Genomic DNA, 21,856 nt, shown 5'->3' on the forward strand with positions numbered 1-21,856 from the left:
GGCTGCTAAATGGAGCCTCAGCCGCTGACCCTGGGAGGCCTGAGGCTTCGTGAGAGGGGGCCCAGGAGCCCCGGCCCGGCCCCTTCAATCCTGCCACTGAGGCCGCTCAGAGGCCCCTCTTTATTATTCCTGCTGCCAGGGACCCATTCAGAGGTTAACTTGTCCCGGTATTCATCAGGAGGACAATAATGAACTGTCGCAGAGAGTAGAGAGGGGGTTGGTAAACAGGAACTGCTAAGACGCGGAGATGGAACGGGCCTCTATGGTTTGGAAAGAGAGATTGCTTTCATTTCCTTTGCAGGCTGGTTTAGTTTCCACCTCTCCAGCAACTTCAAGAGGCCCTCTGCCCACAGCAACCCGTAACTGGGAGGGAAGCACGCGTGGGCTTTACGTCACCTGTTTGCGGAGATGCTCCACGTGCGCATGGACACGTGGACTTGGCCTTTTGCCTGTGTCGCTGGGATTCGCCTCTGTGCGCATCCGCAGGACTAAGCTTTCTGCGTTTGTGTCTGGGCGGGTTTACCTTGCTGTAGGCACACGGGGTTTTTCTGGCATTTGCAGCCACTAGAACGACAGGTTTTGAAGTGTTGTTGATTTCTGTAAACGAGTACGGGATGTCGGCAGTGCTCGTTTCCACTGCAGCCTCTGTTAACTTCTCCGTCCCCCTCCGCTGAAATTGAGTTGGTCAACAATAGTTGTCCAACCAGAGAGCAGGGGCTTGGAGTGGCACGACTGCAGGTGATGCAGGGAACTGAAGGAGGGGGTGAGGGGTGAGGGCGGCCCTGACCGGGTGGTGGGAGGCCAAGAGCAGAGCAGCTCGCATTTATTGTGCACCTACTGTATGCCCTTTAAGTCCACCCAGTTATCCATCAGTATGTATACCTACTGTGTGAAGGGCAGCCAGGTGAAGGCCGCCACTCAGGTTGAATGACTTACCGTAGGACACACAGCTGGGTCAGAAGTGGAGCTGGGATCTCTCCCCAGCCCTTTCTGCTTCTAGAGCACAGGCATCGCTTTCTTAGGCACCCACCTGCCCCCCAGAGTCTAGCCTCCTTTCTCTTCCCAGAGATGCGCCTTCACCGTTTCTCCCAATTTGAAACAATGGTTAACCCTTTCCTTCTAAGTAAAAATCCCTGAGCGGAGAAGCCAGATGATAAAGGAGCTGTCACTTCAGCACCGTTTACCTGTTTGGGTTTATTCAGCGTAAGAGGCAACCGCGTTTCTGGCAGATGGAGACCCCGTGTGACTGCCTTTTTAAGTACTGTCACAGCTGTATGCACAAGCTGATTAGCTGTGACTACACCGCTAGTGCTGAGATTGATGGCGATAAATCTGGGATAACAATGCCGGGAACAATGTCACCCGTTTGCATCACACTTCATATTTCTTAAAGCTCTCTCAGTCAGCCTGGGGGTTATGGATTCATTCATTCATTGACTCATTCATTCCTCAAAACACATTTGAAGGAGTCAGTTTAAACTCATCTCACCTTGAGTCATCCATTCATCCAACAAACATTAATGTACCTCTTACCATGTGCCAGTGATGAGTGAGTTGCATTAGGTTCTGTCCTCACAGAGCTTACGTCCTAATGTAAGCAAATATAGCTCTTTCAGATGGTGAGGAGCTCATGTTGTGAATATAGTGATGTGATGGGGGTGGAGGGAGGCAGGTGCTACTTTAGGTTGGGCAGCAAAAAAAAAAAGCCTCTCTGAAGAGGTGACATTTGAAAGGAGACCTGGATGACAAGAGCAGACATGGAAAGATATGGGGTAGAATTTCCCAGGCACGGCAAGTGCAAAGGCCCTGAGGTTACTCTGTATCTGGCATTGAAGTATTCACTGATGCCTTACGGTTTGCCAAGCCCAGTGTTGGGCACTGGAGATTCCAAAACAAATAAGGTACTAGGCTTATTCTCAAGGAGTTCACAGCATATAGAGTATGTAAGAGACAAACAGTCCATTTTAGCATACTGTGGTAAGCTCAATGATGGCGACATATGAAAGAAGATGCCTTACCTACCTGCATGGTGTGAAAGAAGGAGGGGACCTGGTTTCTGTGACAAAGAAAAGAGCCAGGACACAAAGTCTCCATGATTTCTGGAGGACCCTGACTTTCCTCTCGGTTTGCTTCCACAGGACAAATGACCAGCTGGTGGCATTTCTCTCCCGATACCGAGATATGAATTTCTTGAAGTCACACGGCCGGGACAATGCCAGGTAGTGTATCCTCCCCCTACCCTTGTGCAAAAGGGAAATGGAAATCTGAGTGATCATTTGGGGGCTTCCTTCTAGGCTGGTTTGATGCAGCCAGAGAAAAGTTGAGGATGGGAGAGAGGCATGGCGTGGATGGGCCTTGGCCCTTTCTTTGTAGCATCTGAAATGGTGTCTCCTGCCAGCCAGGGACAGAGATAACAGTGAATGTGTCTCATCATGTCCTAGTCCTTTACACCTTTTCCCCCAAGCCCTTTCATGAGTCCATTATCACATTATGGCTGTCCTTCAAGGAAACTAGGGTAGTCATTTTAATACCCAATTTATTGGTAGGAAGACTGAGGCCCATAGTTCAAGTAAATGATGTCCCCAGATCATTCATTCGGTCAGCCAGTCATTCAACAAATACTCACTTAGTGCCAAGCATGTGCCAGGCACCCTTCTAGAGGAGAACAAGACAAAATCCTCACTCTCATGGAATTTACCTTCTAGCAGGAAAGAGTCTCATGCCAGCATGGAGTTGAACTCAAGTATCCCGACTCCCAGCGCTGCGCCCTCACCATTGCCTCACTCTTGCTGCCTAAGATGTTGGCAGGGATTGGAGGCACCAGGAGCCCAACCTGGATCTGTTGTGCCTCTCTCACTTAAACTGAGCAGAGCCAAACAGCATCACTGCAGTCCCGCTTTGAGCTGAGCCTAAATCCCCGTGGCCAGAGATCAGCTGGAAGGGACGCAGTCTTGAGCACCCTCTGTAGGAGAGACCACAGGGTCCACTCCACCACTGGACATAAAACACTGCCCAGGATCGCTCTGCCATCTTAGAGCCTTTTCCTAGCGTTGCCTTCAGAACTTAATCTGGCAGCTCACAGGATACCTTTAGCGTGTTAATGTGTTTTCTTTGGCCTTCGTGCTGGTTTTGTCTTGTTTAATTCAGGTGCTTCATTTGAAAGTTAATAGCCCCATTTAAAAACAGCAATATTTCCCAGGGAAATCCAGATTTCCAGCTCATCTTAAAAGAGCCAAAGGTCCACTACATCTGTGCTTGAATTTTGTCGCGGAAGTTATGATCTGGTTCTTAGACAAAGCCCACGTTCTACAGGTTGCTGCAGCCCTTGCTGCCCTCTCCCCTACCTCACCCTGTTGGCATTTCAGTTTGCCGGCTCTGCTGTAGGTGTTCTCTGCCACTGCCGACGGAGGTGTCATTTTAGCTGTTTCTGTGATCCCCTTTACCCAGATATCCACAGAAGGGGGGGACAGAGGCAAGCAGTGAGCTCCATTTCCTGAGCTCTCAAGAAGTAACCCCAGAATCCTTGGGTTGTATCATTTTCCTTAATTTTAATGTTGATGGCATCCAGCTGTCTATTTCTAGATTGGGCCTGTCCTACTGGCAGCCTGCATTCTTTACACTTAAAAGGAGCCCCCAGACTTGAAGATGCTCTGTAAATTAGCACAGATAAACATAGCATGTTCTGGCCACTACACTGGAGAGGCCTGGTGGATAAAGAAGAATGGTAGACATATAGTGGACTGTGTTCCTGCTAAGTGCACATCGCTCTGCTGGGCCCTTTTCACACGGGATCCAACTTTATTCTTACAGTCACTCGATGTAAAACTACGTATTATTATCTCCATTTGTCAGGAGAAGAAAGGGGAGCTTTGGGAGCCCAAATGATTTTCCCAAAGTCACACAGCTGGTAAGTGCTGGAGTTTGAACCCAATTCTCTGGCCCCAAAGCCCATGGAAGCAGGGTAGAGCTGAACAAGATTCCATGCAGGTGGTACGTTGTCAGAACTAGACCAGATATTGGTATCCCCACCCTTAGGTAGAGAATGAAGATGCTTCTTCACTTCCAAGTAACTTATAATACATGTTTTGTGCAAAGTCATATCGTTAGAAAGGAATCCACTGTAAGTTGATAGACTTGTGTCTGAATTACATCCACCCTAGTATTGTTGTTTCAGCCTGCTCAGTATTTGTTCTCTATCTACTATTTCCAGGCCCTGTGCTAGGAACTGGCTACAACACAGAGGTTAAAATCATGAGGTTTTGAGGTCATACCTCCTAGGTTGAAGTTCTAATCCACCACGTCCTGTCTGTGTTTCACTGGACTGGTGACTTAACCTCTCTGAGCCAGTTCCCTTATCTGTACAAAGGAAACATTAATGGACTTACACGCACGAGATTGTTGGAAGGATTAAATGAGATGTTGTATATAAAGCATTTGGCATATCATAAATGCCCTGTGAAGATGATGATGGTGGTGGTGGTGGTAGTGATGATGTCATTGCCATGATAAACATTGGACTCAAATATTGCAGGTGGGAGAAATAAATAGATGGTGTATAGGCCAGAGTTGTGCCTCTGGGTGTATGAGTACATCTTGTCCAGTTGATGTGCATCAGCAGTTGACAGGTGGTACCCAAACGGCACAGCAGGATAAAGGGCAGGATAAAGACGCAGGCTAAGGAGTTGTTGCTTGCATCTCCCTCTAAAACCCTAAAACCCAAGGCTCTCTGGACAAAACAGCTCACAAGTTCCAACACTCACGCATGAGTCCTCGGCTGGGATTCTCTCACTTAGATGAATTCAGGAGATTAATTTAGAATTAATTCAGTAGTAAAATGAGCCGTCGACGGCGACTTTCTCCTCTTTGTCAGTTGAGGCCTCACCTGCTGAGTGAACAAACCTAGCCACGCCCATCTGCCCTCACGTCTCCCACGGGCGCAGCCTGGGTGGGGCTTCGCTCTGGCTCTGCACTGATGGCATGTTAGGAAGGACCCTTTTTTGGTGGGAAGTGACAGAAACTCAGCTCAAACTCGCTTAAAGGGTAAGGGAAGTTATTGGGTGATGCAACTAAAACCTTAGTATCTGACTTCCGACATAGCTGAATCAGGCAGTTCAAATGATATCATCAAGCCCAGACTCTGTTAATTCTTTTTTTTTTTTTCTGGCTGCTTAATTATTTCTTATTATTTCTGGAGAGGGTTAAAGTAAAATAAACACATCACATCAAATAGCCAAGTAGTTCACTGGCAAGAATCTTTTTTTTAATTAATATATAACCGACATGTTAGTTTCAAGTAAGTGATATAACAATTAAATATATGTATATATTGTAAAAGGACCACCACAATAAGTCTAGTTAATATCCATCACCACCCATAGTTACAATCTTTTTTCTCGTGATAAGAACTTTTAAGATCATAGCAAATTTCAAATATGTACAACACAGTATTATTAACTGTAGTCACCGTGCCGTACATTACATCCCCAGAACTTACTTCTTTTATAACTGAAAGTTTGTACCTTTTGACCACCCTCACCCATTAACTTCTGTTCTCTTTCCCTTCGTGTTTAATTTTCTGGCTCCAGACGGTGACCCTTCTCAACGTATTAGCCTCATTTTACTGATAAGGTAACTGAGACTCAGAGAAGTGAAGTAACTTGCTTAAGCTCACGCAACTAGGGCAGGGTTAGGGCTCAAACCTAAGTGAGTGTGTCCCCAGAGCCCAAGCTCAAATCCCTGCGTGATGCAGCCTGTCTGTGTTCTGGTCCTGCTTTCCTCCAATATGCTGGGTGGCTTTGAGGCAGCCACTCTGCTTCTCTGGGCTTCATTTTCTCCCTTTGAAAAACAAAGTAGTTGAATGACATGATCTGCAAATGCCTTCCCATTCTGATGCTTCATGCTTCGGGACCAGACAGTGTGACAGAGGAAGAGAGTTTAAAAGACAGAGAGATGGAGAGGGACAAAAGCAAGCAGTGAGATACCAAATAGGCCACAGGGTGCCTTAGTTTTTAATTCCACGTGGTTCCTAATAGCAGTTTTGACCTTCCCGTCCCCAACTTCAGCCTTTAGCAGCCAATTTGGACTTCCAGCTCCCGCTGCTAAGAGATGGCATAAAGGCAAACTGGTACTTTAATAACTGCCAAATTGGTCCTGACTGTTCCTATAATTAAATCAAGGGGAGTGTTGTGTTCACTGTATTTCCTTGCTTTCCTCCAAAAATGAAGTAGCTAGATATATTGAAAGACATATAGCACAATTACCAGTTTCCCAGATAACCTCTGCAGGGCTAAAAGAAGTAAGTGCCCTGAATAAGCAGGTCTTGGCAAACATCCCCAGGAACTCCTGGGTTCTGCTCGGGGAGTATTGGAGAAGTTTCCCAAATCTCGGCAGCCTGATCAAAGCTCAGTGTGTAGGGACAGGCCCCTTACAGGGAGATGGAAAGGGAAAATCATTTCCCTCATTCCCAGCCGGAATAGAGTTTCCTCTGGGAATTTTCCGGCCTTGATTGGTCTAAGTTCTCCAAATAATTCAAGGTCACCAGGGCCCCAGTGCTTAGCCCTGGGGCAGAGTGTGGTGTGGTGGTAAGAGCGTGGGCAATGGAGTCCAGACATCTGTGCCAAAATGCCAGCTCTGCCGTATGACAGCCAGGGGACTTTGACAAATGGCTTTGACTCTCCATGTCTTCATGTCCTCTTCTTTATAAGATCCGGACAGTGATGTGGGGATTGTGGAGGACTGAGTATCCTCGCTGACCACAGGAAGTGCCGAGCCAGGCGCTTTCGAGTTGTGTTATCCTCTTTTAAAGAGTACAACTGAGGCTTGCAGAGTTGGTTTAACTTGCTCAGGGTTCCACACAGCTGGCATTGGAGTCTGGTTAGGTCTGACTTTTATCCCCCCATGATTAGTGACTGCATCTGAGAGGACCTGTTGTTTTCAGTTCTTGGAGTGTGTGGATGAAAGAGCAAAGCTCTGCTGATTTTAAGCAGAATCATTTTTAAAGGAGCAAGAGAGGAAAATTAGTCCTCCCCCTACTTTCTAGAGTCACCCTATCCCAGAGTGTGTTCACAGTCCACCAGTGATATGTGAGATTATTTTGGGGTGTTCATGAATGGGCATCATGGGAGAGTTAGTACTGATTTTATGTATATCAACTAAAATTTATATAATTAGCCATCTAATCGATGATTTCATGGACATGATGCTTAGAATAAGACTAAGTTTAAAAGAAAACAGTTGAAGCTATCTAAAGTTGGTTTAGAAAAGAAATATTAAGGAAAGTCTCATACAGACGTCATAAAACCTATAGCATGGCAGTTAAGAATCTGGGTCCTGGACCCCGACTGCCAGCGTTCATATGCTGAGCACTCACTAGGTGTGTGGCCTTGGGTAAGTTACATCCATCACTTGTGCTTCAGTTTCCTCATCTGTAAAATGGGAATCATGATAATAAAACCAATCTCATAGAATTGCTGCAAGAATTAAATGAGTGAATATGTGAGTAAGCTCTTGGAATAGTTAGTTACGCATATGAAGTTGATGATGGTGGTGATGTTGATAGTGGTGATGGTGACAGCAGTGGAAAAGCCTTGAAGATGGTATATATACACGTGATTCATGTTTTCAAAACAGTTTCTACAACTCTTAGAGAAACAGCTAGCATTTCAAATGTAAGAAGACTAGACCAGAAGGAAGCTAGGAGGGGTCCCAGCCCTCAGGTCAGAAGTGGCATAAACAAGTTTCTTCCTGTTCCCTGGTCTGGGGCCCACCTGCTAGAGGCGGCAGCCCCTCGCTGGGCACCAGAATGGCAGCTAAAGCAGCTTCTTCTCTCTGACATTGAACTAATCTTCAGGCCCAAACCTCTCTTGATGTATAAATAGGCAATTGTTTAACCGAAAGCCGTCAAATCCATCGAGAGCCTGGCCAGGAACCTCCTCCAAGCAAATCTGCTTTCAGGAGGCCCTTTGGTGCCAACTTGCTTATCAGGAGAAGAGCTCTCTCCCCATCTGTCTCCTAGTACCATGATTGATGGGAGGAGGTAACTAATATCTCATCTCCAATGGGGAAAGCAGATTGCATTTCCCTCTTGCTTTTCTTAAACCCAACCGGTGAGTTTATCCCTGTTTGCATGTTCACTTTATTTAATCCAGTTATGGTAGCCATGTCAAAATAAAGCTTAGCATCACACGGGCACCCATACAAGGCTGTGTACACAGACGCTCTGTGGGCCTCCGTATGAGTTTTGAGGTCGACTTTCAATCTTTTCTTTTTTCAAAACAATACATGTCAAAGGTGGACCAAAGGCTAGAAGGACGATATGTGCAGTGTCCTCTCTGAGACGTAGAGCATGATTTATTTCCTTCTTTTCTTTCTTTTTGTGTTCCATGCCTTTTATGGAGGAACTGCGTTATTTTTTTTTTTTTTGCGATACACGGGCCTCTCACTGTTGTGGCCTCTCCTGCTGTGGAGCACAGGCTCCAGATGCGCAGGCTCAGCGACCATGGCTCACGGGCCCAGCCGCTCCGTGGCACGTGGGATCTTCCCAGAACCCGCGTCCCCTGCATCAGCAGGCGGACTCTCAACCACTGCGCCACCAGGGAAGCCCCCTTTACTTTTACAATAAGAACAGAAGGCAGTAGACTTTGTTTATAAATATGTGTGAAATAGGGAAAATCAGTTAGCCTTCAATGGACCTTTAGACTCTTGGAGGTGCAAGCTGATTGGGGCCCATGTGAAGAGCATGGGCCACCAAGCCTGGGATTCTCAGTTCCAGGATTTGTGCCCCTAACTCTGCATTTCTGCTCAGGCTGGGTTTTTTTCCATTCCTGAATGTCAAAACCAAGTCAGCTTTCTTTGCCCAGGGCATGTGTAATGATAGAGTTTACTGTGTTCCAGAGACTGTCCCAAATGCCTTAGAGATATTAATTCTTTCAATTTTCACAACAATCCCATGGTGTAAGTGCAGTCATTGTCATGCCCATTTTCCAGATAGGGACACTGAGGCTAGAGAGATTAAACAACACACAGCTTGGGAACGGGGAAAGAGACTCGAACCCTGGCAGTCTGGCTCCAGAGTCTACATTCCTAGCCACCGTGCTGTACCATTTCCCTAAGTATGTTCATTGTGGAGTTTCCTGCCATGTCCAGGCCACGTGTACTTATGGCTGATACATTCCTTCCACCAATCAGGTCAGAGTCTGCCTCTCCTGTGACTGGTCTCCTCTGGTGTGAGGTAGTGAAGCTGAGCTTCTCCCTGTAGCTTCCACTCCTACCACGTTAGCTTCTTTTCATTCATTTGGGCTCCTGCACACACTATTTCTGTCTCCTATGAAGCTCTTCCCCAAAATTCTTCAGATGACTTGTTCCTTCTCATGCTTCTTGTCAGTGCCACCTCTTCAGCAGAGTCTTCCCCAATAGTCTCCACTAATTAAGTCCCTGTCTCTTTATTTTGTCATTGCACTCTAAGTCTTCCTGTATAACACTTATCACAAACATCTAGTTACATATTCATGTGTTTCATAGCTGTTTATGACTACTTACCTATTTACTAGAGTAGTGTTATAGTCTTGTGGCTAAGAGTGTGGAATCCAGAGCCTGACTGCTAAGGTGTGAATCCCTTCCTTGCCACTAACCAACTGTGTAGCCTTGGGAAAATTAGTTAACCTTTCTGTGTCTTTGTTCCTTCATTTGGAAAATGAACCCTCATAGGATTGTGATGAAGATTAAATGAGAGAATATATGTTAAGTACTAGGAACAGGACCTAGAAAGTAGCAAGTGATCAATAAATGGTAAATATTATGGTTTTATTTTTCATCTTAGAAGAGAGAGGGTAGGGATGATGTCTGTCTTCCTCACAACCATATTCTCAGCACAGAGACTTGGAGAGTTGCTGAATGAGCAAATCCCCCGAGCCCCTTTTCTCTTCCAACTACTGCAGAGTTGAGGCCTGACAGCTGACTCCAGCCCATCTTGGGAAGGGGCATAACCCACACTGGACATGTGAGAAATGGCCAGCAGAGCCCCTGTGGAGCTGCCAAACTAGGAACCCAGTGACCTGAATCCTCACTGACTTGTGCCTTGGAAAGATGGGAGGGTTTTGTACTTTGTGGTTCTCAGACAGAATCAGGGTGCCCGTGTTGCTTGTCACCCTCTACCACCACAGCCATGGGCATTGCTGAACTAAAATAATTGCAGGACATGGGTGCGCTGTGAGGGCTTTGGGGCTTCTGTCCTTGGTGCTGAAAAGTCATTCTTCTCAGAGCATAAGCTAAGGTTTCTCCTTAGCTGTGGAGATGCCCTACACGTGCCTGTCTACCAAATCCCAGAACAGAGAAGAGGACAGATAGAAGTTTTAATTTTCTGGCTTGATGAGGGGAAAAGTTAAGTATCTTGGTGAACACTTATTAAGCACTTACTAAGTGCCGAGCACTACGCTAAGCCCTCTCCATATATAATATAATCTCACTTAAACTCTCTGAGGCAGATATTATGACGATCGCCAGTTTCCATGTAAGAAGCTGAGGCATCCATGTTCAGGTCGCCCAAGGTTAGTGGCAAATCCAGGACTTGTACCAAATATTCTGGCTCCAGAGCCCAAAGTTTGGCGCCTGTGTGACATGGCTGTTTTGTGTGAGTCCATTCACATAGCTGGCTGATTCCATACATTGTGTTTTCATGCTTTGTTCCGTGACTTTATTTTTAAACTAAAATGCTTAGGTTGTACTTAGGCTAAAGGAGTAATCTGGGTTCAGTGGGAGATCGCTGGAGAGAGAAATAGAAGAAGAGAAAATATTTTTCTAGGCTGTGTGACTTTGGATCACACGTCCTTTCTGAATCTCGGTGTGTTGGGGTTTTTTATCTGTAAAATTAGTTATGTTAGCTGATTGCTGAGATTCCTTCTTGCTCAAACATGCTGTAAAATCTGAGGGGCAGTGTTCTTCCTTTCAGAATTCATTACAGGACAAGACAGTTTTGGAATAATTCCACACTTGATGAATATACCGAGATTGTAGCCAGGGAGTTAACTGAATTGAGAGACTTCTTCATTGTCTGCCCTTTCTGAGGCCATTTCCAGAGGCTACAGATACTTTCTTAACTGACCTCTTATCCCGTGGGGGAGATTCAGGACCCCTTGCCATCCTCCATCTGATTTCCTTTGATGCCCAACTGAGTAGATTGGGTCCTTGTGACATCCTAGTCGAAGCGTATTTAGCTCTGACTTTGTCCCATATCGTGACAGTAGAGAAAAATCTCAGGGAGGCAAACCATCCCTGAGAGCCCAGGAGGTAAAACCAAATGCAAACGATACCACGTTTGCCCTTAAGTAACCTATTCTGAAGACAGAAGCCCTTGTGAGGACTGGCTGAAAGCCTCTTCCAACCAGCAATGAGCCGTTTTCTCTTGGTTCACTCATTTCCGGGCATTGTCTTTTTGAGGAATTAGAAGTTCTCAGATCCTTCATTTGGGTCCTTTTGGAGGGACCCTGGCGAATTGAGATGAAAAATGGCAGAGTAGTTAAGCATTTGCATTGGATTCATCCAGACCTGGATTCAAGTCTAGGCCTGTTAGCTGCGTGACTTTGGAGAAATTACTTAACCTTCCTGTGATTCAGTTCCTTTGTCTGTCGAACGTGTGTTAGAAAAATCTGATACCTGGCTAACTAATGGCAGCTACCTCCTGATTGCCTGACAGACGTGGCTGTTACTGTTCCCTTTATTCATTCCCTCAACAAATATTTATTGGGCACTGGCTGTATGTTAGGCACTGTAGTAGAATACAGAGGTGATCAAAATCTCTGCCCTCTTGGGGCTTACATTCAGTAGTAGAAATAGGCAATAAACTAAATAAATACCTTGTATATTATATTAGAAAGTGAAAAGCGCTATGGAGAAAAATAAAACACCAAAGGAGGATTGGGGAGGGATGGTGTCTCTATGAAAAAAAGAACTGATGGTTGGGTCAGCCCATTGCTTGGGTGAAGAGTGCTTACTTTGCAAGGACCTTTGTAAACAGTCACCCATCACAATTTTGCAGCTGATTTGGGAACTTGTTAGGACAGGTGTCATGGAGCTCATCCTACAGGTGAGGAAACTGGCATTCAGAGAAGTTAAGCCAGCCCCACTTCTCAGTGAAAGCGAAGACAGCATTGGTACCAGATCCTCTGCATGTCTGCTCTTCTATGGTATCACCTGTTGAGCCCAGTTCTACCAGGTAACCAGGTCAACTGGAAACAAAACTGAAAGGAGGGCAGCATCATTGGTCACCTTCTGTGAATTGGGCCCATTGCTGCAAATCTTCCCTCCATCCCTCAGGTGAGAGAGCCGTGCACCTTTTCCCGGTGAGCCAGCATTGATGACAAGACTCACCTGGGTGTTCATAAACTTACTATGGTTTCCGACCTTTACCTTTTCAAGTTATAGTAAATCCACAGGGAAGAATAAAAAGCAAATCACTGTTGAAACAGCTGATTCTTTTCGCCTGCTAGATACCCAGACTCTGGGCGTCTGCCACCTTATCTGAGTCCAGACCTAAGCTCCTGGTAGCCCCTTTCTGATACCTAGGCAATCTGTGGTCTCTGTTTACTCATAATTAACCAAAGCATGTCTTTGCAGCTTATCAGTTTTTGAAGGCAGTCAATACAGCGGCCAATCTCCCAACCCCATGAATATTTCATTTTGGAGATCACTGCATAAATATTGTATTTGGATATTGCGGTCCGGGTCATCACATTAAAATTGCAAGATGATGCTGTTATCCCATCTAATGGAACATGAAATTAAAAAGCTGCTCCACGGAAAGAAAAATTCTGCAAGTCGTCCCACCTGTATTTCTTCTCTCTCTCTCTCTTATTCTCAGTTGGTCTTGATTACCATGTAAGTTTTGATATAGAGTATGTCAAATTTAAAGTTTTAAACACAGTTAAGTGTGCCCACTGGACATTATCATATGATTGGCACCAGCCAGAGTCGAGGTAGGATTTTATTTCCGCAGCCTCGGCGGCTTCCTTCAGTGGGTCCGTGAGTGTCAGTGAGTGCTATGGTGAGCGTATTGGAAACCCTTCACCAGGTCGCTCCCCAGAGAGAACATGGCTTTGCTAACGAACTTGGGTTTTGCACTAGGAAAGGTGTGTTAGGGGAAGGACAGGGCCAGGGATGCTGGGCACGTGGGTCTTCTGGTCGGCTTCTGCCCTTGTTTGTATCCTCAGAAAAGCTGTCAGCCTTCTCTGGGCTCCCATGCGTCCGTCTAATGCTTGCCCCACACCTCTTGCTGAGTATAACAGAGGGACTTAGAGAATGTCACAGCTGGAAAGTACCCTAGAGATTACCTAACCCAGCGTTATTATGACTGGTGGTCTGTGGGCTGGATTCAGCCTAGAGATATGTCTTATTTAGCCAGAGATGCTTTTTTTAAGGGACTTGAGTGCTTTTCAGAAAATGCAGTCTCTACGTCTTTGCTAACTCCACCTACCCTGTTACCTTATACTAAGCCCCCCTCACAAACTTATATTATTTGTCTGACCCCTGTAGACATTTAATTTTATAACCTAGACCTAGCCCAACTTTGTCAGTTTCCCATGGGGGAAACTGAGTCACGGTCATCATTTTCCAAATTCACCCAGCTGGTTACTGGTAGAGCCACATTGCAATGTAGATGGAAAGCACATTTTAGCAGAATTAAGTCCGTTCACCACCAGCATCGTTGTTGTCACCATTTTTATTACAGTAGCATCAGTTTGGTTAAGAATTAAATATATTACACCATCGTGCTCAGTGAGCGACCAATGTCAAGAAGCAGGTCTTCTATTTATGCAGAAGAAAATGCTAGGGATGTGGGTTTATTAGTGAGGTTTCAGGCAGTTCCCTTTGGTGGATTTGTGGGAGGCCCAATGGGAGAGATTCTTTGTAGAATTCAGCATGACCAACAGGGTGGGACTGTCTTCAGCTTCTATGCTCTGACGTCTGGTCATCACCATAGACCTTTCCTGAGCAGATGCCTTGTACGCTTCCAGGACCTGTAAGGTAGGCAGAAAGGAGGAAGCCAAGATCAGTTCTAGTGAGCACAGCATCTACCTCAGAGGAGACAGGTAACTCTGATGTGAAGACAGAGATGAGGTCTGCCATGGAGGCTCAAAGACCTCTAGACACACAATGGGGGATGCAGCCTGCTCTAGTGGAAGAGGTGGCATTAATGTGCCACAGCCATGGCTACCTGCCCTATCTGGAGCCTAAGAACATTTGCATTCATCACGGTAATGACAAAGGTGAAATCATTCGGGAATGTATTAGTCAGGACTCTTTCAATTGCAAGTCACGGAATCCCATCTTAAAATGCCTTACGCACTTTACTGACAAGTCTGGGGGTGAATCAGGTATAGCAAGATCCAGGGTCTCAAGCAGAGTCATCAAGGCCTTGTCTGTCTGCCTCTCCCCCTCCCTTACTTCCTCCCTCCCTCCCTCCCATTCTCCGTCTCTCTTTTTTTGTCTTCTCTTCTATGTTACCTTCATGATCAGACAACCTCTATACTCATGGTGACAAGATGGCTGTCAGCAGCCCTCAGCTTGCATTCTTGCAGAAAAAAGTCCCCTAGAAAAGCCCTCCTTCCTAGTATTTCCAGCAAAACTCCAGAACCTAGTCTCAGACTCAGCTTGAGGTGCGTGCGCATCCAGGAAGCAATTATGGCAGCCAAGCAGGTGGAATACTCTGACTGACCAGGCTGAGTCGTGTTCCCACCCCTGGTGCTGGGGGTGAGGCAAGCCAAGTGAACTGAGAGTTGAGGGTGAGCAAGTGTCCAAAATAAAGTCAAGGTGTGATTCCCAGACAATGGATGCTGGGCAGACAGAAACAAGGGAATGAAGCCCCGTTATTTGCTACAATGTGGAGGAACCCTGAAAACACGAAGCTGAGTGGAAGAGACTACAACTTGTGTGATTCTCTCTATAAGAAATATGCAGAGTAGGAAAATCCATAGATGGATTGCCAGGGACTGGAGGGAAGGGGGAATGGGAAGCAACTGCTGGTGAGGATGGGGGTCTCCTTTGGGGGTGACAAAATATTTTGAAAGTAGAGATGACGATTGCACAACCTCGTGAATGAACGAATGCCATTGAAGTGTATGCTTTAAAATGGTTGATTTTATGTTGTATGAGCTGGAGGGGCAGCAGGATCCCTGGGCGGGGAGACCTGTAGACAATAAACTCCCAACGAGATAACCAGCTCCTGAGGAGCAGGGACCATCCTCACTTCTCCTTGCCTCAAGGCCAGCACATGCCTGGCACACAGTAGGTGCGAAGTTAATGCTAACTGCAAATGAACTGAGAGTTTTGGCCAGAGAGTTTGGCCCTAGTTCTGTCTACCCTCCCAACACACCCCCCTTACCCGCTCTTTGACCTTTGATTTCTGTATCTACAAATTAGGAAATGCCAGTTCCACCTTGCCTGGCTTGCAGAATCCCAAGAGTGTGTGTGTGTGTGTGTGTGTGTGTGTGTGTGTGTGTGTGTGTGTGTGTGTGTGTGTGTGTGTGTCCTAGAGCAGGAGTTATTAATCTGAGGTTCATGGATAGAATTCAGGGGTCTGTGACTTTGAATAGGAAGAAAATGATCTTAATTTTCACTAAACTCTAACTGAAATCTAGCTAAATGTAGGCAAAATGTAGGGTAACAAACCACCACAGTATTAGCAGTTACTGTTAGGAATCACTTTTTTTTTTTTTGGCCATGCCACGTGACATATTGGATCTTAGTTCCCTAACCAGGGATCGAACACATGCCCCCTGCATTGGAAGCGCGGAGTCTTAACCACTGAACCGCCAGGAAAGGCCCAGGAATCACATATTTTCAAATCGCGTTATAATTGAGGCATCCACTTCTAAATGTCATATATGCTCACCTCTTCTTCAAAATTACAGTAGTTTTTAGACCTACTACAAGACCTTGTGATTAAATGTGTTAAAAAGGAAACACATGTAATTATCATAAATGTGGTGTTTTAAAAAATATTTTGTAATACTCATTTTAATGTGTGAATCAAGAATCATGTAAATTACTATATCATCACTTTGGTGTTTTTGAAAATATTTTGTAACCCTGTGTATTTTTGTTGTATGCATTTAAAAGCATTATTCTGCAATGGGATAAATTGGGAGTATGGGATTAACAGATACACACTGCTATATATAAAACAGATGAACATCAAGGATTTACTGTATAGCACAGGGAACTATATTCAATATCCTGTAACAAGCTATAAAGGAAAAGAATCTGAAATATATATATGTATATATATATATGTGTATATATATATATATATGTGTGTGTGTGTGTGTGTATATATATATATATGAATCACTTTGCTGTACACCTGAAACTAACACTATATTGTAAATCAACTATACTTAATTTACTAATTAATTTTAAAAAATAAATTAAAAAAATAAAAGCATTATTCTGAGATGAGGGTCCCTAGGCTGTATTCACCAAACGGCCAAGGCATCCATGGCATGAAAAGGTGATTTCAAAAGTTCTCTAAAGAGGAAGCAGATGTAGCAGATGATCATTGCCATCTAATTGTGCTGGGTGGGCAAGTCTCCTAAGCTCTCTAAGCTTCTGTGTCCTCATCTGTAAAATGGGCATAATAATAGTACCTACCTCATAGGGTTATAGACACCAGCCTCACTTGTGAAGATCAAGTGAAAAACTACACACAGAGCCCCTAGCTCAGTATCCAGTACTCAATAAATGCCTTTATTGCCGAGACTGTGCCATTTCATTTGGACTCTAGGTGGCGCTCTTTCAGGGCTAAGCACTACTTTTTCTTGCCCAGGTTCATCCGGAAACAGGGCCTGGACCGGCTCTTTCTGGAGTGTGATGCCCACATGTGGCGCCTGGGGGACCGGCGGATCCCAGAGGGCATCGCCGTGGATGGCGGCTCAGATTGGTTCCTGCTAAACCGGAAGTTTGTTGAGTATGTGACGTTCTCCACAGACGATCTGGTGACCAAAATGAAGCAATTCTACTCCTACACCCTGCTTCCTGCAGAGGTGAGTATCCAGGAAAAAATCCCTGGGAAAGGTAGGGGTTGGCTCTAGCCTTTGGAGCAAAGTGGATGCTGAATTTTTTGCTGAATTTTTGGCAAAGCCACGCAGGGTTCAATACGTTGTCCTCCAAACATCCAGAGGAAGATGGGGAACTGTTTTGGCTACCAGGGACCTTGCTGTCACAGCAGGGCCCCTGGTCCCCTCCAGTCTACATAGAGGTTGTATGGAGTAGATGCACAATGCTGCCCCCAGCAATCTAGACAACATCTTTAAAGATGTAAAGTAAAAAAGGCAGTTCTTCCTCAAGACACTTGGCTCCCGTTGGTCATAAAACCATCACCATATACTGATTTTGTTAGAACAAGACACTTTATTGCCATTTTTCAGGAAACTGTTATTTATATAAATACAAAGCTCTCATACCTACAATAGCAACAGTGCCCCCTAGAATTGTACAGTGTGTAACCTGCACAACTGTATATGCTGGCTTTTTCAGGAAACACCCACATCAACTTTTGACAGATCCTCCACATTTACCAATCCTGTAATAACTTTTCAACCCCAAGAATTCCTTTTCTAATTTTGAATAGTATTCTATCATTCCCTGACAGACAGTAGTTTTGGCCTCATCAGTCACACCAGAAATTCCAGTGATCCCAAAGCCAGGGCTTCTGTTGGGTTTGCACTAGCCCCCTGCATTGACAGTCACTGTGTCCAAATGCTTGGGACTCGGCATTTCCTGTCGGCTTTTGGAAGTATTTGAAAAGCTCTGGGAAGTCTGTCACCACTTTTCAGACCTCAGGATGGGAAACTGTCTTAGTTCAGGGTGCTAAAACAAAATACAATAAAAGGGATGTACTTATTATAGTTTTGGAGGTTAGAAGACCTTGATCAGGATGCCAGCATGGTCAGGTGAGATCCCTCTTCTGGGTTGCAGGCTGACTACTGATAGTCCTTGCTGTGTCCTCACATGACAGAAGGGGTGAGGGTCCCCTTTATAAGGGCACTAATCCCATTCATGAGGACCCCACCCTCATGATTTAATCACCTCCCAAAGGCACCACCTCCTCACACTGTCACATTGGGGGTTAGGATTTCAAACTATGAATTTTGCGGGGGACACAAACATTCAGTCCATTTCAGAAGTCCTATTGTGTAAGATTGCAGGGTATTCTGAAACAGCCCCAGCCCCATCTGGAAATGGGTAGGGACTCAGTGCTGAAGTGTTGCCCCTGACACGCCAGTGGCCTTCTTATCAGACCTGGACTGAGAGATTCTAGATTAGCTCCCTGACCTCCAGTTCACTTTCACCCTAATTTCCAACTTCAGAAAATTCCAGAGCTGGTTCTGTTGCTATTGAGCCTGCAACACCTCCCATGAATGGCCCACCATTCCTGGCTGTGCCCCATCTCTGGACCACTCAGATTGTGTGTTTCTAGGCCAGACAAGACAGTGCAACTCATTTGATGGTTTCCACATCCCTCACCGACATCTGGGGCAAGGCCAAGCTCTGAGTAAGGCTGACTGCCCACTTCAATCCTGAGGGATGATGGGCTTGTCATCACTGGGCCAGGTTTTGCTATTCTGCACACATGTTAAGTAATCAGCTTTTAATCCTATTTCAGCAAAAATCACCTTTTCTATCAAGTCTGATAACCTCCTCATCCATTATCTTGCAGGGAATTTCTGTATCATTACAAAAGGACACAGGGCAATCGATAATTGGGTACTTTCCCCCACTGCTTGATGGAGAATATGTGCCTCTCTGGGCTTATAGACAATTCAGCTTAAAATGCAGGTTCACAGGCATGTCATTTAACATCATAAGAAGGGCAGCTGGGGTGTGGATAGAGCCTCATTTTGTCCACTCACCCATTGAGAAGAGACTGTTTGGGGCTTTGGCTGTTTAATCAAGGTGCCCATCCCAATGCTGGTTCTCTCTGTCCCAACCATCACCCACTTCCCAGCACACACAGGCACTTTACACTCCAGCATCCCTGTTAGATCCCACCTCCTCCATCCCAGCCTTTCTGTCCTGCCCTTCTCCCAGACCACCTCCAGGGGACCAGTTTAGAAGAAATCTGAAGGCTGTGCCATGAATTTGTAACAGGAAGACACGTGTTCCCCAGCAACTTTCCCTAGGAAGCAGAGAGCAGGGGAGAACGTATCTGCCTGGTATCTGAGGTTGTTATAAAACAGTTGTCCAAATAGAAGTCAGTCTCTCTCTCTCTCTCTCTCTCTCTCCCTCTCTCTCTCTCTCTCTCTCTCTCTCTCTCTCTCTCTCTCTCTCTCTCTCTCTCCCCCCCCCCCCTCTCTCTCTCTCTCTCACACACACACACACACACACACACACACACACACACACACCGTCTCTCTCTCTTTCAGCAGCTCCAACTATGTGTCTCTTCTCTGGTCTCTCTTTTCACTCTCAACATTGCCTCTTTCTCAGATTCCTAGGAGAGGTTGACCAAGCCTCAGGAATGGGGGGAGATTACGGCGCCTGGTTCAGCAGCACGGACAGTGGGAAGCCCAGTGGACCCCCACCTCCTCCCCTCACAGTGTTGTAGTCGCTACTCCAGTGACTAGGGCAGGAGGGCATCCGTGATTCTGGCCTCCCTCTCCCAGGAGTGAAATTCCAGAGCTTCAATCTTTGTTTTCAAGATATCTCAGACCTAAGTCTCTTTGGTTTCAGGTCTAACTATTTGCAAAATCAAGAGCCCTTTTGGCCCAGGGTTTTCTACAAACTTGTCCCAGTGTTTTTCTCTGGTCCCCATGTGTTGACATACCCTAAGGGACTTTCTCTCTCTGCTGAGCGGACAGAGGATGTTCTGGGTGATAAGAGATGTCTTGAAATCAGTTTCTAGGCTGCTGGGGAGAGACGTCTTAGAGAAACACTCGGAGCAGTAACTTCTAAGCAGCATTAAGCCACCCTGGACAAAACCTCCAGGGTACCCTTGGTTGGCCTGGACTGGCACTGACCCCATTTGCAGAGAGAACAGCTGAGTCTCCAGGAGAGTCCCTTCACTGTCAGGTGGCCCTCGGGAAGGACCCCTCACCCCAGCCCACTCGAGGGAGGCTGGACGAGGTCTCAGGTTGGCCCCTCTCTGCCCCGCAGTCCTTCTTCCACACGGTCCTGGAGAACAGTCCCCACTGCGACACCATGGTGGACAACAACCTGCGCATCACCAACTGGAACCGCAAGCTGGGCTGCAAGTGCCAGTACAAGCACATCGTGGACTGGTGCGGCTGCTCCCCCAACGACTTCAAGCCGCAGGACTTCCACCGCTTCCAGGTGAGCCGCGCCTTCCGGCCAGCGTCTGCAGGCATCCAAGGCAGCCCTGCAGGTCATTGGATCCTGCAATTCCCAACCCTGCTTTTTTTTTTTTTTTTTTGCGGTACGCGGGCCTCTCACTGCCGTGGCCTCTTCCGCTGTGGAGCACAGGCTCCGGATGCTCAGGCTCAGTGGCCATGGCTCACGGGCCCAGCCGCTCCGCGGCATGTGGGATCTTCCCGGACTGGGGCACGAACCCGTGTCCTCTGCATCGGCAGGCGGACTCTCAACCACTGCGCCACCAGGGAAGCCCCCCCAACCCTGGTTCTTGATGATAATCATAACAACGTCAACAGTAGCCAACGTTTCTTGATCACTAACACCATGCAAGGGATGTTCTAACCACTTTCCCTGTATTGACCCATTAACCCCACAACAGCCTTAGAAGATACATACATAGATTATTATTCCATTTTAGAGATAGGGAAACTGAGGCAGAGAAAGTTCCATAACTTTATGCAAGGTCACATAGCCCAACATATCTGTTTCCAAAGGCCATACTTGTATCCATTTCTCTATACTGCCTTTCAATCAGAATCTCCTGAAATATTTGTTAAAAATATATTTCTGGGTACAAACTTGATTAGAGGGCAGAGTTTCTCAACCTCAGCACTCTTGACATTGTGGCTGGATAATTCTATGTTGGGCTGAGGGGGCTGTAGGATGTTTAGCAGCTTCCCTGGCCTCTACCCACTAGGTGCCAGGAGCGCCTCCCCCTGTTGTGATAACCAGGGATGTCCCCAGATGCTGCCTAATGTCCCCTGTGGGGATCCAGTAGCACCCTGCAGTTATGACAACCAGGAATGTCTTCAGACATCGCCAGCTGTCCACTGGTGGCAAACTCATCCCCATTTGAGAGCTTTTGATCTCCAGTGTGGTCCAGGAATTTTTATTTTTAATATATTACACTTTGAGAAATTCTGATGAGCAGACAAGTTTGTAAAACACCGCGCTCTGTGAACTTTAAAGGAGGAACAAGAAGAAACGTTATTGCCTTCACAGGTATCTCTGCAAGGCCCATCGATTCATAGTTCTGGGGAGAGCAGAGACAGGAGGGTGGCCAGTGCCCCATCTGCTTCCCGTGAGCACCAAGGGTGCCTTGGACCCCAGACCTATTCAGGATGGCGACCTCTTCCCACCCCGTGTGAGCACACCTCCCACTCCCTTTAGGCCAGTACCCTGAGTTCTTCCTCCTCTCCCCCTCACCATGCCCAGCCTCAACTGCCCAGAGCACAAACAGAAGGCTACAAAGTAGTTAAACAAGTCACTTTGAGGTCACTAGAGCCACCACGTGGAGATGATGTGCTGCTTCCCAAACCACTAACGTGGGGGAGGATGGGGGGGCACAACAGTGTCAGACTGGTAACCCAGTCCAAGGTGCCCCTGCTGCCTTGCTCTGGTACGTAACGGAAACGTCCAGGGAGGACACGGACTGCCACGTGAAGCTTCCACCCTCGTAGCCTGGTTCCTCGGAGTGTGGTCCACAGACCAGCAG

At 46.4% G+C, this 21,856-nt stretch overlaps 1 protein-coding gene across 2 annotated transcripts in view; it reads left to right on the forward strand.

Annotated features, from left to right (window-relative positions):
- Positions 1-21,856, forward strand: part of XYLT1 (xylosyltransferase 1) — a 312,287-nt gene that overhangs the window by 248,740 nt on the left and 41,691 nt on the right. For both annotated transcript variants that reach the window (XM_033416459.2, XM_004285733.3), the window contains exons 6-8: positions 2,139-2,219; positions 16,817-17,033; positions 20,146-20,322. In XM_033416459.2, the coding sequence (XP_033272350.1) occupies positions 2,139-2,219; positions 16,817-17,033; positions 20,146-20,322 (475 nt within the window). The remainder of the gene's footprint in view (positions 1-2,138; positions 2,220-16,816; positions 17,034-20,145; positions 20,323-21,856) is intronic.

This window comes from Orcinus orca, chromosome 16, assembly GCF_937001465.1.
Source record: "Orcinus orca chromosome 16, mOrcOrc1.1, whole genome shotgun sequence".
Lineage (NCBI taxonomy): Eukaryota > Metazoa > Chordata > Mammalia > Artiodactyla > Delphinidae > Orcinus > Orcinus orca.